This window comes from Falco naumanni, chromosome 6 (assembly GCF_017639655.2).
Source record: "Falco naumanni isolate bFalNau1 chromosome 6, bFalNau1.pat, whole genome shotgun sequence".
In the NCBI taxonomy this organism is placed as follows: domain Eukaryota; kingdom Metazoa; phylum Chordata; class Aves; order Falconiformes; family Falconidae; genus Falco; species Falco naumanni.
The window spans coordinates 85,895,046-85,920,488 of record NC_054059.1 but is presented as its reverse complement, the minus strand read 5'-3'; the positions used below and the strand labels follow the sequence as shown (position 1 = coordinate 85,920,488).

The window sequence follows — 25,443 nt, the reverse complement described above, 5'->3', positions numbered from 1 at the left end:
ATCTGCCTTTTAGTGGTACAGAAACAATTATTGATAAATAATAATTTAATTATTTGTAAATATATTCCAACTATTAGTTGCATTTCTTTGAACTTTCTGTTTATTATTTAAGTCTAATTTAATGTTATAAGGTTTTTGCCTCTTTAATAGATCTTTCTGCAACAAATACTGGCAATTTGGCACATACAGTTTTATTGCCTTCTGTATTACAATTTATTAACTTCTAGCTGTCGCATCTTTTTTGAATGAAAGTGTATGATCTTCTAAAAATTCACAGAAATTGGAATTATATATGTATATATTCAGTAGCCTTCTATTTCCTTATTGCTTATGGTTTCATTATGGATGTAGGCTGCTATGTTGTCTCCATTTCTACAGTTTATTATGAAGGTGTGTTAAGGTCAAGACACACTGTTTAGACTCCTTATTCTAATTCTCTGGGGCTGCTGGGAGAAGGGCTGTGGGAGTAGGTTGTTCTTAGGTATACAACATTGGAAGTATTAGGTTAACAGGTTATATAAATTTCACCATATTTCTGTGATCATACAGTATCATAGAAACATATTTCTTTGCATGAGCACAGTTCAGTTATTTGGACTATTTCATGGAACGTAATGGAACTGTCAGGAGAAACGCCTTGAGGACTTTTAATACAAACAAGGCTCTTAAAGAAGCTAAGCTTGTCTTAGTAAGATTAAGGTGTTTCTAAATTTGAGGCATTATTCTTACAGGTGGGATCAAGGAGAGAGGAAGTGATTGAGCAAGGAGAAGCCTTATTTCTTCCCGCAGAAGGATGCTCTAACCAAGGCAGTAGTGCCCATAGATAGTGTCTCTTCCTAAAGCTGCCTACGTTATAAATAGAGTGGTGGAGGACATAGGAAAGGGGGAAATGCAGTCCTGATCATTTTCAGCAGGTCATTCTCAGCTTTTTTATTTTGCTTTTAGCTGTACGGTGCCCAGTATGCCTGGAATTTCTGTGAGCTCAGGGATGTGACTCAGTATGCAGTTGAATCTATTGAGCCAGGTTCTGGGAATCCTTGTAGCACACTGAAAATAAAGTCTTGGAAACATTCACATAGACATGCAACAAAGAGATTGAAGTGATCATGTCTTACAGCTGGTTTTGGTTTCTGTCTTAGGTGTTGGAAGATAATGACTATGGTCGTGCAGTGGACTGGTGGGGCTTAGGAGTTGTCATGTATGAAATGATGTGTGGAAGATTACCGTTCTACAACCAAGATCATGAGAAACTATTTGAACTGATACTAATGGAGGACATAAAATTTCCTCGAACTCTGTCTGCAGATGCAAAATCATTACTATCAGGCCTACTGATAAAGGATCCAAATAAGCGGTAAGTGAGATTACTTGGCTATACAGGCATAATAAATACTGTAATTATACAAGGTAATGTAGAAATAGGCTGGTGGTGTCTGGTCTTCCTGGCCAGAGGACCTGTCAGTCACAGGAAAGGTCTATATGCAACCATACAATCTCAGATTTGCACTTTTTCAATACAGCAATGGTACATAAAGTGAGTTTAACAAGCAGAAGGGGAAAAAGCATATGGAAGAGAACATTTTTTTAATCATTCACAGCAGACACAGGGATCTTTTCAGGTTTAGATTGTGTACTGGAATAAAGGGAAAGCTCTCAATTGGTTTTTAGAGTGTTAACCCTGAGTTGGCTCTAGGGTCTTATGGGGGGGTACTACAGCACCTTTTTTTGGAAGTGATCATGCCCGGAGACATGTATAGATGGCCACAGCTAAATCTTATTAGGGCATGTAAATAAATCACATATTAGACCATGTAAACTAGTAACTCCTTAAAGAATACATCTTCAAAGTTAAATTTAAATACAGTAGTTTGAAAGCAAGTATCACCCAGCTGCTGTCTGTGCCCTTTTGTGGTGGGCTTTTCCCTCTCGGATTGTTGCCTAGGAGAGAGGGACATTTTCCGGTAGTGTCAAGTCCTCTGTGTTTCTAAACCAAACCTCTGTCTTTGTAAATCAGTGAGATTTGTCTGTAGGTTCCCTCTTTTCCTTAATCTCTGTGTTATTCTGGTGAGTCTCTTGGCATGTTTTAAGGCTGCAGGCATTCTTCTCTCTGTCTGTCTGTCTCTCTTCTCTAGTCCTCCTTCATCTTCAGTCTGTTTTCCAGAAGTTTTCAGTAGTGGGCATTGCTCACTGGCACTCAGGGAAGGGCTGGTTGCTGTGTCTCTCTGAAGGATTTGTGGGCACACAGCCAAGTGCAACAGCCAGGACAACACAAGTGGTCAGCCTTTCTGATGCTGCCCAGCAATGCCCGCGTAACTGAATTTACTGCGTGCAGTAAAAGCAAACTGTGACCAACTAGACAAATACATGGAGAATAAAGTGAAAATTTGTTCCTGTAGCATCCTCTGCTGCATTTTACTCTCCAAACAATCTGACCCATCAAATCTATTAAACTTTAGAATTGAAAAGATACTTTCTTGTAATTAATCTTTGCAGAGAGTAGTGTTTCTTACAGACTTAGGTTTACAAGCTTATTCATATTCAAGTTCTGGTGATTGCTAATGCGAAATAGGGTGGGAGCACAGAGATTAACCGCAACTCAACTTTTCCCTGAGCAACTGGATGGGAAAATACTGAGAGAAGTCGAGGCTGCAGGCTAACTGTGATGCTTTGCAGAGATGTAGAGAATTTTACAGTGAGTAGTTGAGAAACAAAGAGGAATACAGCTTGGAAATGGGAATTAACTGTACACCCAGTTAGTCCAGAATAAAGATTTTTGTAATTTGTCAGCCAGGGTAGTACCAATACAGACCTTTTTCTTGGTTGTGAGAATTAGTGCTCCTTACAATAAATGCTTTAGAGAGGAAATTATCTTACTGAAAAGGTTGCTTTTAAAATTTCTCTTTATATTTTTAGCAGTTCCTTTTAATGAAAGAAACTGCTTGTACCACTTTGCTTGTCAATGTTTAACATGTATGGGCTGCTTGTTCAGTTAAGATTAGCTTTTTTCTGTTGCAGCTTCTTTCTGTTAGACCAGTAGGATAGCCAGTCTCAGGAAGAAGTTAGGTGAGGGCTGAGCAGTCCTGAAAGTCCACGTGCTGTTGAAACAAGCAGAGGTTCCCTTCACTGGGTGTGTAGTTCTTTCTCTACCAACAGCAGCAGCTCGAGGCAGCTCACTAAACTTCTTGAGTCAAATCTGACTTGCTAATGCACCAAAAACGGCCAGTTCTTCCTCATTTTCTCATTGTGGAGTTAGTTTTCTTCCAGGTTAGTGAGCTGACTTGGCTTGCAGTCATCAGTGAGAATGATGCTGTGGATGGGAGAGCGGAGAGGTATGGGCAGGGGTAGGACCCTCCTCTTTTGGCAGCAGTGACCACTTCCATGAGCTCAAATCACCTTGGGCAAGTTCACCCAAAATAGGTGGAATTCACGTCCTAAGATGATTTGCCAGACAGTCTGGCTTTGGCAAGCTGTGGGCCACAGTGAATAGTGTGGTTATTTACAATGGCCTACAATTTATTAATTTATACTAATTGGCTCAGATTGAGACTATTTTATTGTAATTGGTTAATTGTTACAGCACCCAGATGCAACAGCAGTGAACACTGTATAAAAAAGATGTGTGAGTCATTACTGATTCAGTGCCTGGCACCTCCTTGGCAAAATTTTATGTCAGCATTGGTTGGTTGGTTTTGTTTTTTAATAGTGCCAGAATGTTACTTTGTCTTTCAAGAAAGCTAAACTTAAATGTGTTTTTAAAGTGAATGAATTATTCAAAAAGCTCATTGACAGTAATGAACATTGTAGTTGGAATAATCAAACAGAATAGACCATGGCATGGATACTTCTGCTATCGCATTTTCTCTCAAGATCACCTGTATTCGTATTAAGCAGGTGAGAATTGTTCCTACATAGTCAAAAACAAATGGTCACTTTTCCAACCACTACAATAATGTAATCTCCCTTTAAGAGTAATGCTTGTTTAATAAGATCTTCTTCCCACTCTTTAGGCTTGGTGGAGGCCCAGATGATGCAAAAGAAATCATGCGCCATAGTTTCTTTGCTGGAGTAAACTGGCAAGATGTATATGATAAAAAGGTATGTCTTTATATGCCACTGAATAATCTGGCTTCTGCAAGGTGGGTTCTACTGATAGTCATGGGACTGCTGCCACTGAAGTTAATCCTGGTTTTCCTTGCAGCTTTTAGTGTTAATACAAATGAATGATTATTCTGAACTAGGTGTCCTTACTTAATCTTTTTTCAGTAACAGTTTGTCAGTGGACCAAAAATAAATTTTGCAAACCAACCTAAGCTCCGCAAAGATTTTTTTTTCTTCTATTACGTAAATGTCCAAATCTTTTCCTTGCCTTTTTTCTTCCTGGGCCTTCAAGAGAAAAGCAGGTGTATGGCCCAAGATAATGTGAGAAAATGTAATGGAAGTTTATCCTGAATTGTTTTACTGTTATTTCTGCCTTTTATTGAAAAGGGTTTTTTTAATGGAAATAGGAAAATGAAGTGATGGGAAGGGACTCATAATAAAAAACTACTTTCTGATTGTTTGTGTTTAAGTAGAAGTCTTTTTCAAACTTACTTTTTTAAAGAGATAGCTAAGAAAATTAAAATAGCATTAAAACACTGAGCCAAAACAGCTTGTGGAGAAAGCGAGTACTGGGAATTCAATTGGAACAGTTTTCTCTAAACTCAGTCCTGTTCCTGTAATGATCAACACTTTGGGGATGATTTTAGGAAATGAGTTTATCTTACTCAGTAGTGAAACTCAATTTGACTTCAGTTGTTTTACATACAGAAGCTGATTTTTATCTCAGTACTTGTGTAAGAATTTACTTGTTGCTATAAACCCTTTCTATTTTGATAAAGTTGTCTTTTTCCCCCAACTGTTTTACATTGTTAATCTGCCAGTTGAGCTGCGTAATTTTAAAAGATAGATTTTTCTCCTTTTTTTGCTTTGTTCAAATAAAAGGAAAATGGAAGACATACGAATGAGCAGAATATGTTTATGCTACAATGTCAATGATACAAACTGTTTTTTCAGTTGTTGTTGAACTGGAATTTTAAAAATGTGTGGTTGTTGGTGTGGTACTTCTCTTGACAAATACCAAAATTGAAATAAGAGCCTGTATATGATGATACAAAATATGGTACTCTGAAGTTACTTGATAAAAGTGTGATTTTTCCCTGGCAGTATCATGAGGTTCCAAGAAACTCTACAATAAATAATCAGAGCAAGAACATTAATCAGGTTACTTTATGAGCTCGACCGCTGGTTGGTTATGTAAGGACTCTGTAGGAAAGCACTTTGAGGATAAAATCTAAAAATACTAGTTGAGGACCTTTCTGGAGTTTGGAAAAACCCACTAAAATCAGTTGGATTGCAATGTGCTAGGAGTGGGTGAGAAACAAAAATCTGTTACATTACTCTTTCTCTGTTGAAAAAGATTTCTTAGTTATTTTACATTAGAAATAGAGGTCTCTATTCCAGACTGTGTTCAACATCATACTTAGTTAAGAAAATATACTCTTAATTTATAAGCATCTGTTTAAGTCTTGCCAAATCAACATGGGAAATTTCTTTCAGTCAAGATCTTAATCTGAGCTGTTAAAATAAAAGGAGGTGTTTTGCAGTGGGGTGTGTGTATGTGTGTGTGTATATATATATATATAAAATTTATACAAACATACTTAGAGAAATGTAAAATATAGAAATTCAGGTATTTTGCTTTTATGCTCATGGAGGTGGGTATGGCTTATTGGAGTATTATAACTGGGGAAATTGTAGTCATTTCTTGTTTACTCTGTTGACTGTGGCTTTGAATAACTACATTTACCAGTAAAAAATAACTGAATTTCCTCAGTTGAACAGTTAACTTCAAGGATCACGGGAATTGCTTTTGTGCGGTATTGGCACACAGTGTGTTCTTTATGGAAAAATAACTCAACAAAAATAACTTTTGACAGTATGTTTTTCTGTTTAATTAAAAAATAGTTTTGTTCCTATTACAAAGCCATTTGTCTGGTTGGTTAAAATATCCAGTTGTTCCTTCTGCACACACAATCTTATCAGTTGTGAAGCATGCAGAGTGTAAGACTGCTCTGAAATGCAAACTTCAAACATAATCATAAGGTTAATGAACTTTCACTGAGTATGTTTATTAGAACACTTATATGAATATTTTTAGAGGGTTTAGTATTCTAAACTCAGGAGGAATGTGCATCAAACAAATTTGATTTTCAAATAGATTTATTCTATGCTTGCTTCTGTTGCTGTTTATTATTAGCAGTATAGTCCTCAGCAGTAGGGTCACTTGATAAAATTGATAGTTGATATAATTATTTGCATAGTAAAAATATTTCACAGTATTCTTGCTCGAGGTTTATGCACCATGAAACTGTCATTTTCTGGCTGCATTTCAAGAGTGTGTTTCGGTTAGAAATGAAAGAAGAACTAAAGTTCACATTCAGAGTAATGGAAACCAAAAAATCATGTGTATTCCGAGTCGTTGCTGGGGGATAGTTTTGTGCATGTGCACGCTATGCTCCTGTGCTACTTATTTTATCATTTTCACTAGAGGTTAAGTACATCGGTACTTACTCAGTTATCACTTCACTGGTGTGGTTAGAGACAGAATTATGTATCTGCAAACTTAAGAGTTTCGTGGAACAAACAGTAGCTCTGTCAGGTCAAATGAATCCAAATGGTCAAATGGAATTATTAGCTCTCTGATACTGCTAACTAGTTAAACTGATTTGGTACTACACAACGATAATAAAATGTTGTATGGCACACTGGAGCAGAGAAGGTCGTTGCCTTTAAATGAAAAATGTATAGTAGTTAGCATTTGTGACCAGATGTATTTATTTTTGGCAGAAAAACCATGAGGGCATATGAAAGAGAGCAGCCTGTGCCAGGTTCTTCCTGTGATCATCTCAGCCCTGATGAGTTTTTATCTCTGTGCCTGAGTATGAGAAATTGAATAGTTTGGCAAACTCCAAAGACTTCAAAAGCCCATATACTTGTAAATAAAATATTTGTTTTATTTTTAGCTACAATCAGGAAGCTTTTTGAAATTTCTCTGTTCCTCATTTAAGAATTGTTTTAGTATATTTATTTTTTTGGGTTGGTTGCAGAAATAATCTTAAGTGGTCAGATATTCTGTCTGGGGTCTTTCACTGAACAAAATCCACATGGGCATTAATTTAAAGGTAGGAATTTGGGTATGTCTTTAGGCTTGCAGCTTGGAGCACTCAGGTAGCCTCATAGCTAAGGAGATCCAGACATTTTCGCGAAGACTGGGTTTCCTCTGGCATGTAACATGGATGAAAGAAGATGGAAACCGTATGGGAATTTGGGCTGAGATACGTGTATCTTCTGATTTCTGGTAATACCTTCAGCTGTTCCTGAAGCAGATCAGGGAGTGCTAACAAATTTATTCGTTAGTACTGGGAAGGGAGTAGGGGCGAGTGGCAGTGGGTAAGGCTGGGGGGTGTGACTGCTGCAGGCGCAGCACTTGCGAAGGCACCTGCCTTGGTGTGGAGGCGATGGCTTTCGGCATGAAGTCTGACCGCTCCAAGGAGCAGTTCCTTACCCTTCAGCTTTGACTACCTGTGTTTACTTAAGACACAGTAGCAGATGATAAAATTGCACAATTGATGCTCTGGGTTCAGGCCTGGCAAAATCTGCAATATGACTATAATCTTAAATGCATGTTTAAGTACTTTTGTGTATCAGATTTTAAGGGAAAGGGCAGAAGGGAAATAGGAAAACACCAACATCTGGGTTTAGGCTGTTGCTATTTGAGTCGTACTATTTTTGTACAGTTATCTGCAGTGCAACAAATCCTGTAGAAGTGACCCTCGTTACTTGCTTTTGTGTTGTTGCTATGCAAAATACTAAAAAGATCTGAAAATGACTAACCAGTCTGATCTTTTTATTGTGTTTCCAGCAATACTTTAAACTATACGGGCAGCCCTAGTGGTGATAACCACTCCTTCCCCTGGCTGCTTGAATTTACAGGGAGGAAAATATACATAATTGTGTCTGGTTCTTAAACTTAATTCGTTGCTGTAGTCCTGGGGGTTGTGGTTTCTCTCTGTCTGTTGTGTCAGCATTGTATCACTGGGAAAACAGAGTTTGTCTGTGGGCAAACCCCCTCGCAGAAGCATGTGTGTCTTTCCAACGCTGAAATCCCAGCTCTTCTCCCCCTGCCTAGGACCACTGAGCGCAGTGCCCTAGCAGTGTCCACGGGGTATTTCCAGCTCCCGGCCATGCTGCGGCTGCTGGCTGGGCAGCAGGCTGCCCGCTTCTTGTCCGGGGATGGGGAAGAACCAGTCCCTACATGAATGCTTACCGAACAGCTTGAACCTCAGCTCAAATTACTGTCTTTCCATCAGTGGAAAATCTAGTTTTGGCGGGATGGATGGGGGATGTCTCTTTTCAATTCAGTAAACTAGATTAAGTAGTTCTGTGGGAAGTGTCTATGTGCCTGGACTTTTCTCCATCATGGTGCCATTGCGGAGCCATTTGAAATTTATTAGGGAAGGACATGCAGACTGACAGAGTGCATAATGTCATCAGCTCCCATTTCCTTTGGTAACTGAGCTAGGATCAGAAAAAGGGTAGAAAAATTATCGCTAGGGAAGGAAAAATCAGTATTTTAAAGGACTTGTCATGGTTTAACCCCAGCTGGCAACTAAGTACCACACAGCCACAGGACTTAGATATTTTTAATTAAAATACTGTTATTGATGATCTAATGTTGAAAGGCTGAACTAAGGTTTTGTGGTGTTAGCATCTCTGCGTGATTTTTAGGGTCAGTAAGCATTTGTTTTGACGGGAGCTTAAAAGATGTACAAATGAAGGAACATGTATTAAGAGATACAGATCACAGAAATATAAAATTTTGAGACAAGCTTTGCTACTGTCCTTTCAGAATGCTTTATGGTATTTTGTAAGTTAATGACGTTCAGGTCGTGCAAATACTGTTTACTTGGACTATCATTTAGTAAGTTAGCTAGTTTGTTAGTCCAGGTACTTTTGGGTTTTTTTGAGTTGGACATATTTTCAGCCCTTCCCGCTGAGCATGCTTGTGATGAAACACAAAGGTGTATTTCAGTGATATGACCCCGTTCTCTTCTCACAGTGTCATTTATTTTTTCCACCATTCTGATTTGGCTAATCTGTCTCTTCTGTTTGATTCTTGAAGATAACAACTCTGCAGCTTTGGTTCTCAGGAAAGTTTAGTGTAGATGAAAGTTTGATTTCTGGACATCAAATCATGAACACTTGATTACCAATACTTAATTAACTTTCATAGTCAGAAAGAACGGTAACATTTGACACAGTTTTTGACATATGTCAGACTTGAATAATAAACTAGATGGAAATTGCTGAAATACAGCATGATGACAGTTCAAGGCGTTATTGAAATACCTGTTGTGTACTTAACTTTCATAATAAATTTTCAAAATACATAAGCTGTGAGAAAAGCAGAATCAATCTCATACATTGTAATTTATTAATAAAGAAGCAGCATATATATTGAGGTGTGGCAGTGATATTTTTTTTTTTAATTGGACAACTTGAAATGTCATACTGAAGTTGAACCATAAGTAAGATTCAAATAGTTATTTCTTATGAATAAAACCTGAATATGAACAACAGTGCTCACTTTTTTTGGTATTTATATGATAGGTAAAGAATTAGTGTGTTTGGCAGTTTTGAGATTATAATCTATTTCTATCATTTATGTAAATGTGTAATTCAGTGGGGGTGGTGTATAGCTTCTCTTATTCCTTTCACACTTATCTCAGGGTACTATTCAGCTGCAGTCTGTTGGTGGATGAGATTCTTACGGTAGTGTTAATTTTGACTTCATTGGAAAGAAAATTCACTTTAAAAGGAGAAGGAAGATCAGAGTGCTGTTCTTGAGCATCATGTTTTTCATTTGGCAAATCGAATGCATCACAGTTACTTTGAAGTAGTTTTAGCCACTTCCTATACAACAGCAAGACAAATTATTCCTGTCAGATTATCTTTTGAGCAAATAACGTTACATATTTTGTCTCTTACTCGAAGTATTTGTGTAGTTGTTCAGTAAGGTGTAGTACAGAGCCTGTCTGTTCATCTCTGTGTGGCTGTAACGGTCAGGTACTGTACCTGCCCCTTTCCTTCCCCTGAGAGATGGGGGGCAGGTTTCCCAGGTCTTGATCTGTGGAAAAAACATGGTGTTTCTCACACGCTGCTCCCGATGGATGCCAAATAGAAATGCCATTCACTGCAGATAATAAAGACACTAAGAATGTGATATTGCTTCTGCTGTCATTTCTAACATCAAGCCTTGGAAATCACTGGGGCAGATTCAGCTTGACAGATGGATGTGAAATTGGATTTTTGTCTTGAACATCAACTCTTATAGTCACTTAACTCACACTGAGTTTAGACTTTAATTTCTTTATTTGTACACACACATACATATCTATGTGTATGTGTGTGTGTAATACATAAATGCCGAAGATCCATAGTTCTGTGCAGTCTCCTGTCTGGTTCGAGCGTGTTCTGCCTGAATTTGCACAGACTGCTCGAGGAGGAAAGTCATCTCGTACTAGAGCTTGGCAGCCAGGACCAAAGAGTGTGATTCTCTTGCAGACAAACAAGGGCTGTGGTTAACAAAAGCTCCTCTCACTCCTGGACACAGGTTGCTGGGTGTGCCTCGTACTGCTCACATCGCTCTGACTTCCTGGCTTTTCAGGTCAGAAGTGGGGAGAAGTTGTGGTGAGGTTGGCTGGATGCCATTTCCTTGTGGCACCAAACATGAAATGCCGCTGGTTGTAAAGTGATGTCTTCACGTTGTGATTGTCACAGCTGTAGTTAATGTTGGGTGGTTGGTTTTTTGTCATTAAACCTCAGCTTCAGTCTCCTGTGGGACATAGGAAGAAGCTTCTCAGTTCTTATTCAGGCTCCGTGTCAATCTAAGCCGTTTTCTCTGCAGCAGTTGTGCCTTATTTGTCTTCCTGGGTGTTTCATTACAGCTGAAATTTGTGGAGATTTTACTTCATGTTTTAAAATAAAATCTGTCAGAAATCTGAACAAAGGCGAGACCCCTCCAGAAAGATGATTACCAAGTTTCTGTAGCCTGGCACATTGGTGACACAGCTTACAAAACCTGTCGTGACTGGTTCTGTCCCCGGCCTTCTGAATGTGACGCTGAAGCACTGTGTCCCTCTGCGTACACTTGTGTGTGCTGGTTGTACCGTACTTTGTGCTTCTGCGTTGTCTGAAAAGTGGTTGGGAAAGGATTTCTTACTGCATCTTTCATTTGCTTCTGGAGGTGATGCCCGAGCTCTGTGTGCCGGTTCCTTATTTCTTGACAAGAATTACTTTAGAGGTTCTCCCATTTGAACTGGGGGAGTATCTTGCAAATATCCCAACAATTACAGGAAGGTCAGAGGAAGAATTTACTTGGCGGAGGGGGAGGTGTGCCTTTGGTGGCAGATCAGGAGTCTGGAGTGGGATGTCCACAAGGCTCCATTCACAGTTGGTTTGGTGTAGGTGGGGTAGAGCAGATTGAAAGGATCCCCAGGGCTGGCTGGCCTCACAGCTGTGCCAGTGGAAATTGATATTGAGGGAAGGAGGCAAAGAGTATGGAAAGAATTGAGAAACCTTCCTGCTGCTCTCTGTTGAGTTGTATCTGTGCGTCTTAAATCTCAGCTACTGTTTCCTCTTTTCCATAGGCTGTAGGGGATGGCTGGCATATGCAAGGGTATAGCTCGTATAAATACCAGCGTAAGCTGTTGTGCAGAGCCACACGATTGCATGGTTTGTTTTTGCAGTCACTGAAGTTTCCAACTGCCTTTAATGTCCAGGATATGAGAGGTACTACTGTAAGATGGATGAATCCTAAAGCACTAGTGGCATAAATTTGCATCGGGTTCATCCCTTCTGGTTACAGCCTGGAGTTCCGTGTGTTTTGCTAGTTTCACTCCCCCAGACAGCTAAACTTTGGCCATAACTGGAAATTTCATCAGCTGCCTTACTGGATATTATTGATAAAGAGTCTTTTATTAACCCTAGCTACAGAGCATTGAATTGGAGCCCCAACTTCCTCCCATCACATGTGATTGATGAGTTTTGTTTTAATGGTGCTTTTCATTGAAATTATTATTGTAATTATTTGTTCCTTATGAGTTATTTAGTACTGTGCTTCTTTTCCTAATATACAGTTTTCAAAATTTTTTCTTAACCATTAGTAGTTCAGATAGATGGAAAGAACAAGGGGATGATCTAAAGTCATAGTGAGGCCTGTTCATTTCAGTGGACAAATAAAAAGGGGGTGGGAAAAAAGCCCTGATTAAACCAGGAATTAGCCAGTAAGTTTATGAAGGAAGAAACTTGTCAACTAATGCATTATCTTTTTCCTCTCTGGATGCAGATCCATGCATTGCTATCTATTATGATCTTACCCTACCCTCCTTTTTGTTTTTCATTAACTACTTTGACCTAAATCACAGTTGTTGAAGACTGCAGTGTTTTCTCCTTCTCTTCACATAGTAGTTGTAGCATGAAAGGTCTCTGGTTTACTTCATAGCAAGAGTGGTTTGTTCTTCTGGTGATGTGTGTAGCGCCATTGGAAAGACATTGTTTCTTGTCCTTGGCCCAAGAAACAAGAAAATTTCTCTTAAGCTTGTCTTTCATATGAAAAGTTTTAATTCTTGTGAAATGGCTTTTTCTGTTTCTGATCTGGAAGAACAATCCCAGTTGGGGAAATAGTAGATTTATTATAAACCTATTAGCTAATGTTTTTTTTCATCATGAGTTTATCTGATGTTTACTTCAGTTGCTAGAGAACTGTAAAAGTGTCTTTTAAAAGGATGTGCATTGGTGGTCACTTGGCCTTGAGTAGAGTACATTACTTGGCTTCATGTAATCTTTCTGGGTTTTTATTTTTTTTATTTTTATTTTTTTTTACTTTTTGAGTATTCGCTGAGACAGAAAACTGAGAAAAACAGTGACATGGGATGTTCCACTGGAGTAACTCTGTGCTTAGGAATTGTGTGGTTGCTTTACTGGAGGGACATACAGCTTTGGAAATATATTTTAACAGTGCGGAATTGATGGCCCAGATGCATACAGAAATAATATTCATAAAAGTGCATAAAAGTACAATAAAAAAGAATATTTTTAAACAATGGATGAAATTGGATTTATACCTGGAAGATTCTTCTGTTTGCTGCTTAAGCATTTATCCTACAATCCCCAAAACCTTTACATCAAATACCCCTCTGCTGTTTGTATGTTTTCCGTTCAGGAAAATGTAAGGGAAAACTGAATGTACTTTGTAAAAGTATTAATCAGATTTATTGTACTGTTTAAGTATATGCAAGTGATAGATTTATTTTTGCTTAACAGTTGCTTGGACTGTTACTGAACATTTGGATCAGATAAAGTAGAGCTCTAGTATATAATAAAAAGAACAAACATACTGTTGCAGGGAGAAAAAGAGTCAAATTGTTGAATGAAGGGTGATGCTGAAGGACTTTTAAGTGTATCCTGGGAGGGATGGCAGCAGAATCTGGTCCTACATCAAAAGAACTACCCAGCATTGTGGTGGTTCTCTTATTGCAAAGTACAGTGAAGGTATCTTGCTCCAGCTAACATGACTTTAACATTACCAGCTGTCACTGTAATATGTCCTGTGTGAGAGGGAAAACATGAAAAGAACTGGGTGGCCGTTTTCAGCCTGGATTTGGAAACAATGGGAGTTTGCGTGTGCATTCGTAATGGTGATATAAAAATGGAGAGAGGTTTTACGTGAGTGTATGCACCTATGCGTACTTTTGTTTAGCTTTTTTTGCTGTTGTCTCGCTGTTTAAGTGCCCTCTTTAGGTGCTTTACCACATTTTAATCTTTTATGCCTCATCCTAAACTGTAAAGGAATGAATTCATGGTAATTTTCTGGATAGAGATCTGCTGTGAAGAGTATCTTGTTGAAAACCTTGCTCCTTTGGCTGGTTGTGCAGCACTACACGCTTACACAGCCTAGTCCTCACAGGGCAGCCTAGCTCTTTGGGGTTTTGGATGACTCTGTCTGTCTATTGTGTAGTGTCCTTTGGTTAGTGCTGGGATCCAGAGCTGATTCTAACATTCACCACCTCATGCAGACCTTTCCAAGCTATAAAAAAAAAGCCAACAAAACCCAAACAAATCAAAACCCCCAAACCCCAAAAAACCCCAACAAAAAAAATCCAACCCCAAACCAAACAAAAGCAAGTTCTGCATTGAACATAGCAAAATCACAAACATCTTACTACTGTGAAAAATGACGTCAAAAAGAAGAGTTTCTGCAGTGTACCTTGTGTATCATAAATTGTGCCAAGTGCATTGAACTTGGGAGGGGATTTAACAGCAGTTCAGCTTCTTTTGCTGTGGGGTAAATGAACAAATTTAATTGTTTGGTGTTAGTGTTCATGATACCTGGGAAAACCACACGCAAGCTCTGATAATAGCAGTGAACCATAATGTCACCTGGTATATAGAAACGGAGGTTGATACACTATCTTCAGGGTGTGTATTTTAAATTGCATATGAGGTGAGAACACTAAAGGGCTCCAAGATACAACCCAAAACATTGTCGCTCCCCCGCCCCCCCCTTTTCCAATAGCATACGTACTAACCTGCTGTAGCGTTTTGGACTGGTGGCATGATGCTCTGTACCGACTATGTCTGCCTTCAAATCTTTGGCCTATAGGCAGCTATTCTGGAGAGAAGGTGGATAGCATGGCTGGTTCAAAAGAGGGGCAGGGAAGTCAGCAAACACTGGTGATCTGCTGCTGGGAAACCCTGCACTGCACCATGAAAGCAGTAGGCAGGATTACATCCAGCAACTCATATAAGATCAACTTGCCTTTTTTTCAAATCTAACATTTATTTTCACATTCACATAATTTCTTCTCAAGGTAAGTTCACATGGAGGCCTCAACCCTGCAAAAAAACCCCCAACACCCCCCCCCAAACCATGGTGCTTACTATGCTTTCTGTATAGTCCTTTTGGCCTTAGCTGTTGATACCACTCAGTTGTGGTGAAGTACCTAGAGGTGCCTTTGCCTGATGCCTATGTGGGTAATTAGAAGAATGGTCTGAGGAGTTTCTAGGTAATTATCTTTATGCAGCTCAATTTATCTGCAAGTTGTGTGAGAGTGATACCTGGAATTTAGCCGTGTTGTGCTAGTAGCTAGATTCGGAACTAGTTTTTTTTAGGATTGACTCTAAAGGCTTCTAGCTCTTAATAGAAGTTAAGAGACTCGTCTGCTTCTCCACAGACCTACTCATTCGATCAGGGGTGTAGGGGAAAAGAAGAACTTATGTGTTTTCCTGATAGTAATTTAGCTGGTTTCAGGTATAGTCATTCATTTTATTTCTTGGTCCCTTTCAGCTTGTACCTCCTTTTAAACCTCAAGTGACATCTGAGACAGACACCAGGTATTTTGATGAAGAATTCACAGCTCAGACTATTACAATAACGCCGCCTGAAAAATGTAAGTCAGAAATTATGCATAAGCATAACTCAAAAATAATCAGTTTATAATAAAGCACTGTGTTGTTTTTTCTGTTTGAACAGAAAAGCTATTTTCACTGTTACTGATAAAAGTGTTCATATGGAAGTGTGTAAGAGTAACTCTCAATGACAGTGTTTTTAAAGAAGGAGTAATTACAAAACTTAAAATATTAGAACATTCTGGGTTGGGGTTTGGGGGTATTTTTGGTGTGGTTTTTTGTTTTGTTTGGGCTTTTGTGGGTTTGTTTTGTTTTATTTTTAAATAAGACAAAACACCAGCTTCAAATGTTTGCTGGTTGACAGTCAAGGTCCCAGTTCAAGAAAAAGTACTTGGAACATAGACCCTACTTTAAGCATGTGGATATTGCTAGTATGTTGTCTAGGTTTAGTCAGTTAGGTGTATTTTAAAATACTTTGAAGACCAAAAGAAAAAAAAAAAAAAAAGAGAGAGAGAAGAGCTGCCAGAGATAAGTGCATGTCTCTTGTGTAGATATCAATTACTTGAAAATGAAATTTCCTATTGAGTCCTGTGCTTCAGCAGAGCTCTTAAAGAAGTTATTAATATAGATGTAACTGCTGCACTGGGCATTGCACAGAGTTTCTTTGTTGGAGTGAATGTAATTTCGCCACAGTTTTTATTTTTGTCGTCTTTATTTTTTGTCATCTGGTACACACACAAGAATCATGATCTGATCAGCCCAGCCAGGGCTTAAGAAGGTCTGGACTAATTTACCAAGCCAGAGCAGTTAAAATCTTGGTGCTGAGTTCTTGAATGATTTTTCTTTCTAAGTGAGGTCTTTTTGTTTATTTATTTATTTTTTTTTAATTGGAGGATGGGGAAGGAGGATCACAAAGGTAGCCAATAAAGGCTATAGTTAAGGTTGATTACCCTTTCATAGAGCTAGCTCATTTTTGGTGTTTTAGGATTCCTAGGTTTAGCTACAGTTTTCTGTTGGTATGTAGATCTGGAGTATTTTCTGGATTTTGCATTTTTAGTGTTTGAACGCAGTCATTTAAGAGCTTTTAAATCTTCCTGCTGTGAAAAAAACCCCACCCTTTCTTCTCCCATCTATCATGTTAAGAATTTGAAAAGATTTTGCTAAAATTTGGATTACCTTGGAGTCTGTGATTCAGTATCATAAAGTCCTGATCTCTTGAAACTCCAAATATGAAATGAGAATGGCTATTTATCCATCGAAAGTTGAAGCAGTACAAAATATCTCTATGCTACTAAGACTTCAGCTTTAAATTATTAAATCCAGAGCAAGGGATCATTACCAATGCAGGGAAACAACCTGCCTACCTGAAGTACATATCTTGGCCTCTGGTAAGCATCTGGCTGCTGCAGCAACTTTAGCATGAGCTGCAACCCCACCCCAATCGTAAGAATAATAAAATGGGGGGTGATGACCAGCAGCAGGGCAGAGATCAGCTGTGATGTGGGAAAGCCCTCCCATAGACCTGGCAGGGCTGCCTCGCCTGAGGCTGTGGTCAGTAGCATCGCCAGCATCACAAAGGTGAATTTTCTCTTGTGCCAGGTAGATCTTTCAGCAAACTGCAGGGGTTCAGGGACCACGTGGGCTTTTGCCTTTTCTGGGTATTGCCACAGGAAATGATTTGTATTTATCTTGTAAAATCTACAAGTAATCGTGTTATCTACAACTTGGTATCACCTCTGCCTGATGTGAGGGGGTTAAAATGGGTTTTAGGGGTGGAAGGTCGGTAACTGTGTATCAAAAGGTTTCTGCTGAGCTAAAGATCTTTTATAGTTACATAAATGGTTTTTATAACATTTAGGCCAGTTATTTAAATATCAAAGTTTTGGAAATCATGCTAAGTGAATATTGAAACTATATCTTGTATCTACAGTAATTAAACTGATAGCAAAACAAACAGGCTCTGTACATTAGCCTAATTTAAATTGACAGTGTAAAAGGGAGATTGTATTTGAAGTTACAGAACTGAGAGGCACTGTTGAAGTCAAGCAGCCTCATCATAGCGATTGCCCAAACCTCCATTAACTCTAGTTTTTATATGTAGAATATACAAAGGTACAAACGATATGCAATTCTGAAAGTTTGCATGTAAATACATCATTAGAATAACAGTTTCAATAGGAGTCTTTAATAATAAGCACTGTTAAAAAAATCCATGTGAGAATGTAGATCCAAATTCTCAGTTAGGCAACATCTGGTGCCTGGTTTCCATTGGCACTGCAGGAATTATGTAAATAAAAATATTTATGAATTTGGCTTAGTCCGTGTTTCCTCTGATCCCAGTAAATACTGTAGAAATAAATAGTTTACTAAAAAAATAATATGTAAGAATTGAAACACATAGAACCTGCATGAACTGTTCATTTTGGTTTTCCTTCTAACTCTCTGTTAGAGATGGAGGAATACTTAAATGTAACTATGCTAAGATTATAATTTCCTGAACTCACCTTAAGAGACATGGAAACTGGCTGGTTCAATCAGCAATCGGCTTCTGTGCTACCAGGAGCTGGATGTGCTGGTGTGTTTTAATTAGCCTAGAAGGGGCAGTAATGACTGAAGTTCTGAGGTGATAGTCATAAAGAAACGAACGAACCAAACCACCCTGAAATAAGCGGTGACTTACTGAAAGGATGGGAGCATCATTCTCCTCTACGAGGGTAAGCGTATGTGACTCAAGTCTCCCTTTAACTTGAGCCTTCGACTTCAGCATTGAGCCCTGAAAGATGTACTGCATATCAGGTGAATAATAACATTTTGTTGCAAATATAATGACATTTTGAACTTCTCCCTTAATACAGATGATGAGGATGGTATGGACTGCATGGACAATGAGAGGCGGCCGCATTTCCCCCAGTTTTCCTACTCTGCAAGTGGACGAGAATAACTTTTTTGTTCTGCTGCTTCACTGTCATCTTAGGTTTCTCACTGAAAATGATTCCTGAACATCACCACCAGTACTAGATCCTACTTAAGATAGCAGGGGCACCTTCAGAGACCATTCCAAATTGAACAAGTGTCTTTCCCAGACCTACCCAAAATCCAGTTTGGTTTTGCATGAAATACGAGATTTTTCTCTACTACGCTCTCCTGCTGTGGCTGCTGCCCACAGTCTCAGCAGAACAGCAATGTCAAGAAGTTACTAACAGTTTCTTTGAAGGTAGATGACTTGACTTTGGCGTTGTACACCTTGTGCGCAAGCGGTCATCTATTTTCCCTCACAGTGGAGGCTAAACAAAAAACGTGTTGGTCTAGCTTATCTTCTTCCAGAAGGTGAATCAAAATTGTAATTAGTCTGAAAAGACTAGTCTATAACATTTTCTTGCATCTGTTTGTGCTGGTTAGAACAAGGAAACATAGGGGTGGTGATGTACATATGCAAGGTTTTTGTTAGGCATATCATTACTTGAAGCAGGTCTCTGTCATTAACATCTGGCTGGAATTTGTTTGGGAAACGTTTGAGAGAAGGACTTAAACTGTTGATATATATAAATATATATATATATTATTTTTTAATTACTGTTGGATACTACAGAAGAAGCAGAAGGGCTGGGCTCACCCAGCCTGCCACTTAGAACTTCCAGGTTCATGTGCAATCACGGAGAATCGAACATTATACATGCAAGAAATGAAGGCGTAAAAGCAGCAGTTGAAGTTGTTTAGGGGTCTTACAATTTGCACCAGATAACATCTTTCTCATGCTTTTCTTTTTCTTTCATGATATACATCACCTCTGATGGCTGAAGAATGTAGACAGGCATAATGGTATTGCTTTTCACCAAAATGTGTGCACCAAGGTAAACAGGTGGTTTGCCTTACTCGTTTTTATTTTGGGTTTGTGAATTAGCTTCTTCTCCAGGTGTTTCACTCTGAATATTCTCTTTTTTTTTCCTTTTTTTTTTGGTTTGGTGGGTTGTTTTTTTTTTTTTGTTTTGTTATACTGCGGTAGTATTTATTTTTAGAGATAAGGATTGTATGTGTCATGTTTGCAAATGCTGCTACGTCTTAGATAGAACAGGCTTATAGCAGTTAATTTTGTAATATATGGAAGGACTGTACAAGCTGAAGGGAATGATGCACTTTTCTCCCACGTGGAAATTTTAACACGGCTCTGAAATTGTACATACTGCTTAGAATCAGATTTTTGTGAATGAAATACTGTTTTTTAATTGTTTGGCAATAGAGGTGAGGAATTCCAACCTCATGTGCCAAAGGGTTAAAAACAAACAGACAAAAAAGCTACGTCTTTGTGCTCCATTGAGGATAAATGTAATGTAAGAGCCTGACAGCACAATAGAAAATTTCGGTTCTGTATGAAGGAATTGCATTTGAACAATGAGACCACAGTGATTACAAGAAAAGCACTTTATTTTAATAAGTAAAAGAGTAAATTTCTGGGATCAGCCGTTCTCGAGGAAGGTTTTCCCTCAACCAAAAGTCTCAAACCCCAGCACGTTACATGTAACTGTGGTACCTGATTGACTGAGTTTAAAACATCGCAAGAAATGCTCCACTGATAGGAAAACGTCTTTCCATTTCCGAAGATCTGTATCTAACAGCACATGTGCATAAACTTTAGCTTTGATCTTCAGCAATGATAATCTTAATAATAAACCCCTTGGTGCTAGGAGTCGGGACACAGCGCAGTGCCGCGATAGTGCGCACCTGCCCTTGCTAACGACACCTGAAAACCCGGACTCCATGGGATTATCATTGGAAGTATCTCTGCGTTCGGGTCCTGTTAGCTCCCACGAAGACTGTGATATCGCAGAGTGTTACTGGTTGCGTTGTGTGAATGAGTAGCTGAGTCTGAAAGGCGAGATGTTCCTACGCAGATGCCTCAGCCTCTTGACGTGGAACGCCGAGTGCCCCGGCATGAAGCCCACTGCTGGCAGTGCACGTGCTGGGGCGGTCAAGGGGTAGACGGGCATTTTAGCAAGGCAGCTAAAGACGCAGACTAATTTAGACAATTTTTCGTGTTTCGTGTTTTATCTTTAGTAACGGATGGATAATCAGTCAGAAATATATCACGATGTATATTTAACTATGTAGGATCTCCTGCTGTCACCTTGTAACACTAAACACGTGTAGAGATTATCCCTCTACGGCAAGAGAGGAGCACAGCAAACGCGTTGCAGGTCTGTTCTGCACTGGTAGTGTGGAGGTGTCTACACTGACACAGTGAGTGAGTGACTGAAATAACCGAGTACCTAATAGATAGATGGGCATTAATTAGTTCTCTGCCTCGTACTTAGAGACTAAAACTATGGCGACTCAAAACTCCGTGTTACATGCCTGTGTTTTTTCCCTACGTTTTCAGCTTGTAATAGCAATAAGTTTCTTGACATGAGGCACCTCAAGCTAATGACAATGGGTGCCGCACCTCTGGCCAGCTGTTCCTTGCCTGCAGAAGCAGCCCTGTGGTTAGCTCTCCATCGCGCAGCTAGTTAGAATGCGGTTTGCGGTAAATATTTGTCAGTGAATAATTTGAAAACCTTCTAAGACTTCACTTTGCGTTTGTATTGTCTGCCTTCCAAAACATCACTGATCAAGTTTATGCTACGGAGAGAGCCAGCGGCCGCTGGTGCTGCCGGGGGTTGGCGGGTTCTCTCTCTTACCAGTGTTAGAAACGGGTGAAAGACAAATGGGCAAGCGGTGCCCGGGGAAACTTTTGAAGCTCTTCTTTTGCTGTGCGCGGTTGTGGTTGGATTTGGACAGGAGGCGGTGGCTGGTTACCTTGGCGAGCCTTTTGAGCACAGTACGTTTCAGACCTGAGTCCAGCTTGTACTGCCTTCCATGACATACTATGCCCTCTTGTACTGCAGCCATCTCGGAGGAAATAGGTCATTTCTGTTTGGATTTTGGCAGTTTTGCACACGGCTTCGCTTTTCACACTAATCCATCTTCCAGTACATTCCTGTTGCTTAAAGAACATTTATTCCAGTATTGTTTTACGTTCTTCTTCCATCTTTACTTGCGGCTTCTTAAAGCTGACTGTTCTTGCAGGGGCCATGTGCTTCTCCTAGAGTACAAAAGTAAGGTCTTTCCTTACTAACTGCAGGGTCTATATATTACACCTCAATGTACACACTTTGCTGCTACTGTTTGTACTGTCTACAGTAGAATTTCCTTATCTTGCTCCTGGTAGTGCATTACAGGCAAGCATGAAATGTAAAGTATTTATTTAAATAAAAACCTCTAAATTGGTAATTGAATTACCTCCCTGTAGCTTTAGAGTTTGTGACATTTCTTGACCTTGCTAGTTCTTTCATTAGATCCATGCAAGATCTAGTCATATGGTTAAGGATATTAAGCAGACACGATTATGAACCCAAGAAACCGTATTACTGTTGGTCATACTTAAACTGTTTATTTCCTTAAGTATATGACCCACAAGGATGTGAAATAACTACAAGAAACTGTTTTTGTACACTGTACATCCTTAGTATTTTTACACGTATATGATAGGGATGCACATTATTTTCCTTCGTACAGACAGCTTAAATAAAGCACTATGTCAATCTGCTACTTCTGTGTTTTTTAATGCTAACTTGTTCTGGAGGTTTGTAAATATATATATATATATGTTCAAGCTTGCCACAAAGGACGTATTTTTTTATATCTGCACATTACTATTAAATATCTTAGAGGATAAAATTCCTAAGTTGGTCTGTGTCAGAGAAAGAAAAACCGAAATGAGAAGGCTATATTGCAGATTACAAAAGATTTCTCAAGTTTTGGGTTAAATATTTACTTCATATTTTAAAGTAATTTTATATAGGTTAGATGTTTCAATCCTGAAATGCACAAAGAATTTACTTAATTTCTTCTTACAAGAAAATGTACATCATTATTTTTTTATCACTGTATATATAATGATCTGTGCATGTTTAGTTACAAGTTTTATTTGCTGTGAGAAGTCCTAGTGATAACTGTAACTCGCTGTGACGTATTTCAAATACTGGGTGATCAGTTTCAGCTTGTAAATTACTAAGTTACAGTATTGTTAAAAAAAAAAAAAGTTTTTATGACTAAGCAAGATGTATCTGTGCTTTGGACCGAGGCTGTTTCCACACAGGTGGTTCATGTTTACTCTATGAGGTATATGTCACTTGTAAAAGCAAATTTGGGTTACACTTGTGAAGTAACGCTTGCACAGGGCTACGTTCCTATCAGAACACCCACAACAGATTTGCCATCCGATGAAATTCGTGTAGCCTCACATCCCGTAGCACAGCGTGTTAGGGTGAGGAGAGGAACCAGCAGGAAGGTGGGATTTGCAGGGCACCTCGGAGGGGGACTCGTTGAAGCCCGCAGGCTGGTGCAGGGCCCTTGGGGCCAGCCCGGCAGGAGGGCGGAGGGTCCCTGCGGCGCTCGGGTTGTAGCTCGGCGCTCGGTTGCGAATGCTGCCCTGGAATAGAGGTGCCTCATCCAGGTCTCAGGTTCTTTCCTCTTTTCTCCTTTTTGCTTCCCTCACCTCTGGCAGGGGCAGGCAGCTGGCCGCTGGAGCGGCGGTACTGGGAGGTCAGGATGCGGCAGCGGCAGGACCGGGCAGGCTGCGTCCTGCGGCGCGGGGTTGCGCTCTGGCTGCGGAGGTGGGATTGCCTGGATTTGATCGCCTGGTCTGACACGCGTAAGCTTTGTAAAATGAAACATTTTGTGCCCAAGTAGAAGTGGGGGCAGGGGGAGAACCATGAGACTGGCAGACCTGGTGCTGTCTGCGCCTAATGGCTAATTAATTGCTATGAAGTAGAGTAGCTGCTGCAGGGAAATTGATTCCTTCTAGGCTCCCAGCACCGTAACGGGTTGTGCCGACGCCTGGGATGAGTATGAAAACCTCCTTCCAGCTGCATATCCTGGCAGCCCAGGATGCGTTGGTCAAGTCAGGCCGGTACGGGCGGGTGGGTGGCTAGCGGGCAGCAGTGTGCGGCCACCAGCAGCCACCTGGCAGGTGAGGCAGGGCCAGAAAGGTTGAGGGTCCAGTTGTGCCTTGGGCTGGGGCACGGCAGCTCCTGGATCTCAGTGAAGCCTACGTGTTGGGACGAGGTGCCAGAGTTCCTTTGCGCGTGTAGCCTATACGCACTTTCTCCTATTTTAAACACAGATTTATGCTGTGGAGTAATAAAAAATAAATCTAAAAAAAAAAGTTTGCATATTCCTGCATTTATAAATGTATATTCTTACCTGTGTAACCGTCTATAAAGTAGTGACACTTAAAAAATTGTCAGCCTCGTTTCTACGGAAAACACCTAGAGTTCGAGTAGAGAGAACTTTTTGTCATCAGGCTTGCTCAGACCTGAGGCCGTTCTAAGCCTGATGAGCGTCAGATTGGTGAAGCAGTTCAGGGAGGCGATCAGATGTGTTTGGCAGTTTAATATGGCAGGAAATTGAAATAGGGAGGAAAAACCACTTTGATGTTAGGGGCCGAACCACTAATAATTCTTCAAATACAAGGGAAGGAAAGATTGTGTCCCACCGCAAACGGTAACTTACCGCATGTGGTGTTACCCCCATTTTTGTTACGGTTTATGCGTTCGTGCTGGCTGAGGTAGCTTTATGAACAGGGACCTGTTCTTTGCACTTTCCCCCCCCCCCCCCCCCCTTTACTAGTGCAATTCTACAACTACACTGAAGGTAATAGGTGTAGAAACTATTTTTCTTATGTACTTGGTTTATCCTACACTAGTTAGCAGAAGATTGAGATAAATTCTTTCAGAAACAGTCTCATATTTGGAAAGTAACTTTTTAAAAGACAAGCGTGCAGTTAACCAGCAAGCAGGCCTCCAAATGTTGTGAGTTTTGAAGCCGGGTTCAGCTGGTGCCCAGCAGTGAGACTGCCACATCTTTGCCGGTGGAAAAATCCGGCATCGCCACTTCGGTGCCGAGAGCTGGGTACCTCGCTTGAAGGCTGATCCGGACAAACCGAGGGTTCCCTTAAAGGCTTTAGCCAGGGAAATGTTTTACGAAGGGAAACCTGCCCCATGGAAATTCTTCCACATTATATGGAATACTTCTCTGTTGTTCGTAATGCTTTTCTGCTGGCTGAGTAGTTGTTGAGACTCTCGCTTCGGTATAAAAAGCGACAAATGCCCTGTACAAATCAAGCTCCCAGGTAGATTCTGGTAATGAATGTTAGAAGCAGGAGCGCAGTGTGCTTGCGCGGGACTTGGGAACAGCCCCCTTCTCCCTCCTCCCCGTGCACACGCCTTCCCTGGAGTTCAGAAGGACAGAACTAGGAAAACAAGAACCTAATTAAGTTTATTGGTACCAGTCTGTAAATAAGACAGCTATGTTCAATTACAAAAATAGATAAAAATTTTATAAAGAATTGTACAAATTACAACTTAAGTCCACACTATAAAAAATAGCTGTTAAAGCTGGCTCGCGAGCCTCGTCTGTTCGGAAAAGGCTGGGCTGTCCCCTGGGAAGCGCGGTAGGCTGGGAAGGCTGCGGGATATGGGTGAGGCTGTAGTTAAAACCAAATAGAGAGCAGCTGAAATCGGCCAGCAGCGTGCCTTGTGGCTGCAGGGCTGTCTCTGGGTGAGCCTCGGCCAGGGGTCAGCCAGGTGCAGAGCAGACCTGAAAGATAAAAGGAGGCGGCGGGCGGGTAAGTAAGTAGCCTGTATTGCCTGGCCGCTGGTTCTCATTTGCGTCACTTCAGCCTGTGGGTGAGTTCTCAGAAGAGAAACGCAGACCTGGTTACAGCCCGGTAATGCACCACGGTGTAAACAGGCGCCGCTCCAAGCCTGCGCTTCCCGCGGCCCTGCTGCCCTCGCCTCCCTGCAATCACAAGTCTTACAGGTAGCAAGAACAGGAGCTATTTGATTTCGGAAAAACCCCAGGATCTCCGTGAGCTTTAGACACAGCTCATACTTAGCAGTA

General features: G+C 40.3%; 2 protein-coding genes across 4 annotated transcripts in view; one reads left to right on the top strand and one right to left on the bottom strand.

Annotated features, from left to right (window-relative positions):
• The window catches only part of AKT3 (AKT serine/threonine kinase 3), a 161,978-nt gene extending 139,889 nt beyond the window's left edge, over window positions 1–22,089 (top strand). For all 3 annotated transcript variants that reach the window (XM_040597868.1, XM_040597869.1, XM_040597870.1), the window contains 4 exons: window positions 1,140–1,354; window positions 4,008–4,095; window positions 15,446–15,548; window positions 18,363–22,089. In XM_040597868.1, coding sequence (XP_040453802.1) covers window positions 1,140–1,354; window positions 4,008–4,095; window positions 15,446–15,548; window positions 18,363–18,448 — 492 coding nt within the window. In that variant the 3' untranslated portion in view covers window positions 18,449–22,089. The remainder of the gene's footprint in view (window positions 1–1,139; window positions 1,355–4,007; window positions 4,096–15,445; window positions 15,549–18,362) is intronic.
• Window positions 22,090–22,569: 480 nt separating this feature from the next.
• SDCCAG8 (SHH signaling and ciliogenesis regulator SDCCAG8) overlaps window positions 22,570–25,443 on the bottom strand; it is a 118,994-nt gene continuing 116,120 nt past the window's right edge. Inside the window, exon 19 of the mRNA XM_040597865.1 lies at window positions 22,570–25,140. The gene's annotated coding sequence lies outside the window, so the exon portion shown is untranslated. The remainder of the gene's footprint in view (window positions 25,141–25,443) is intronic.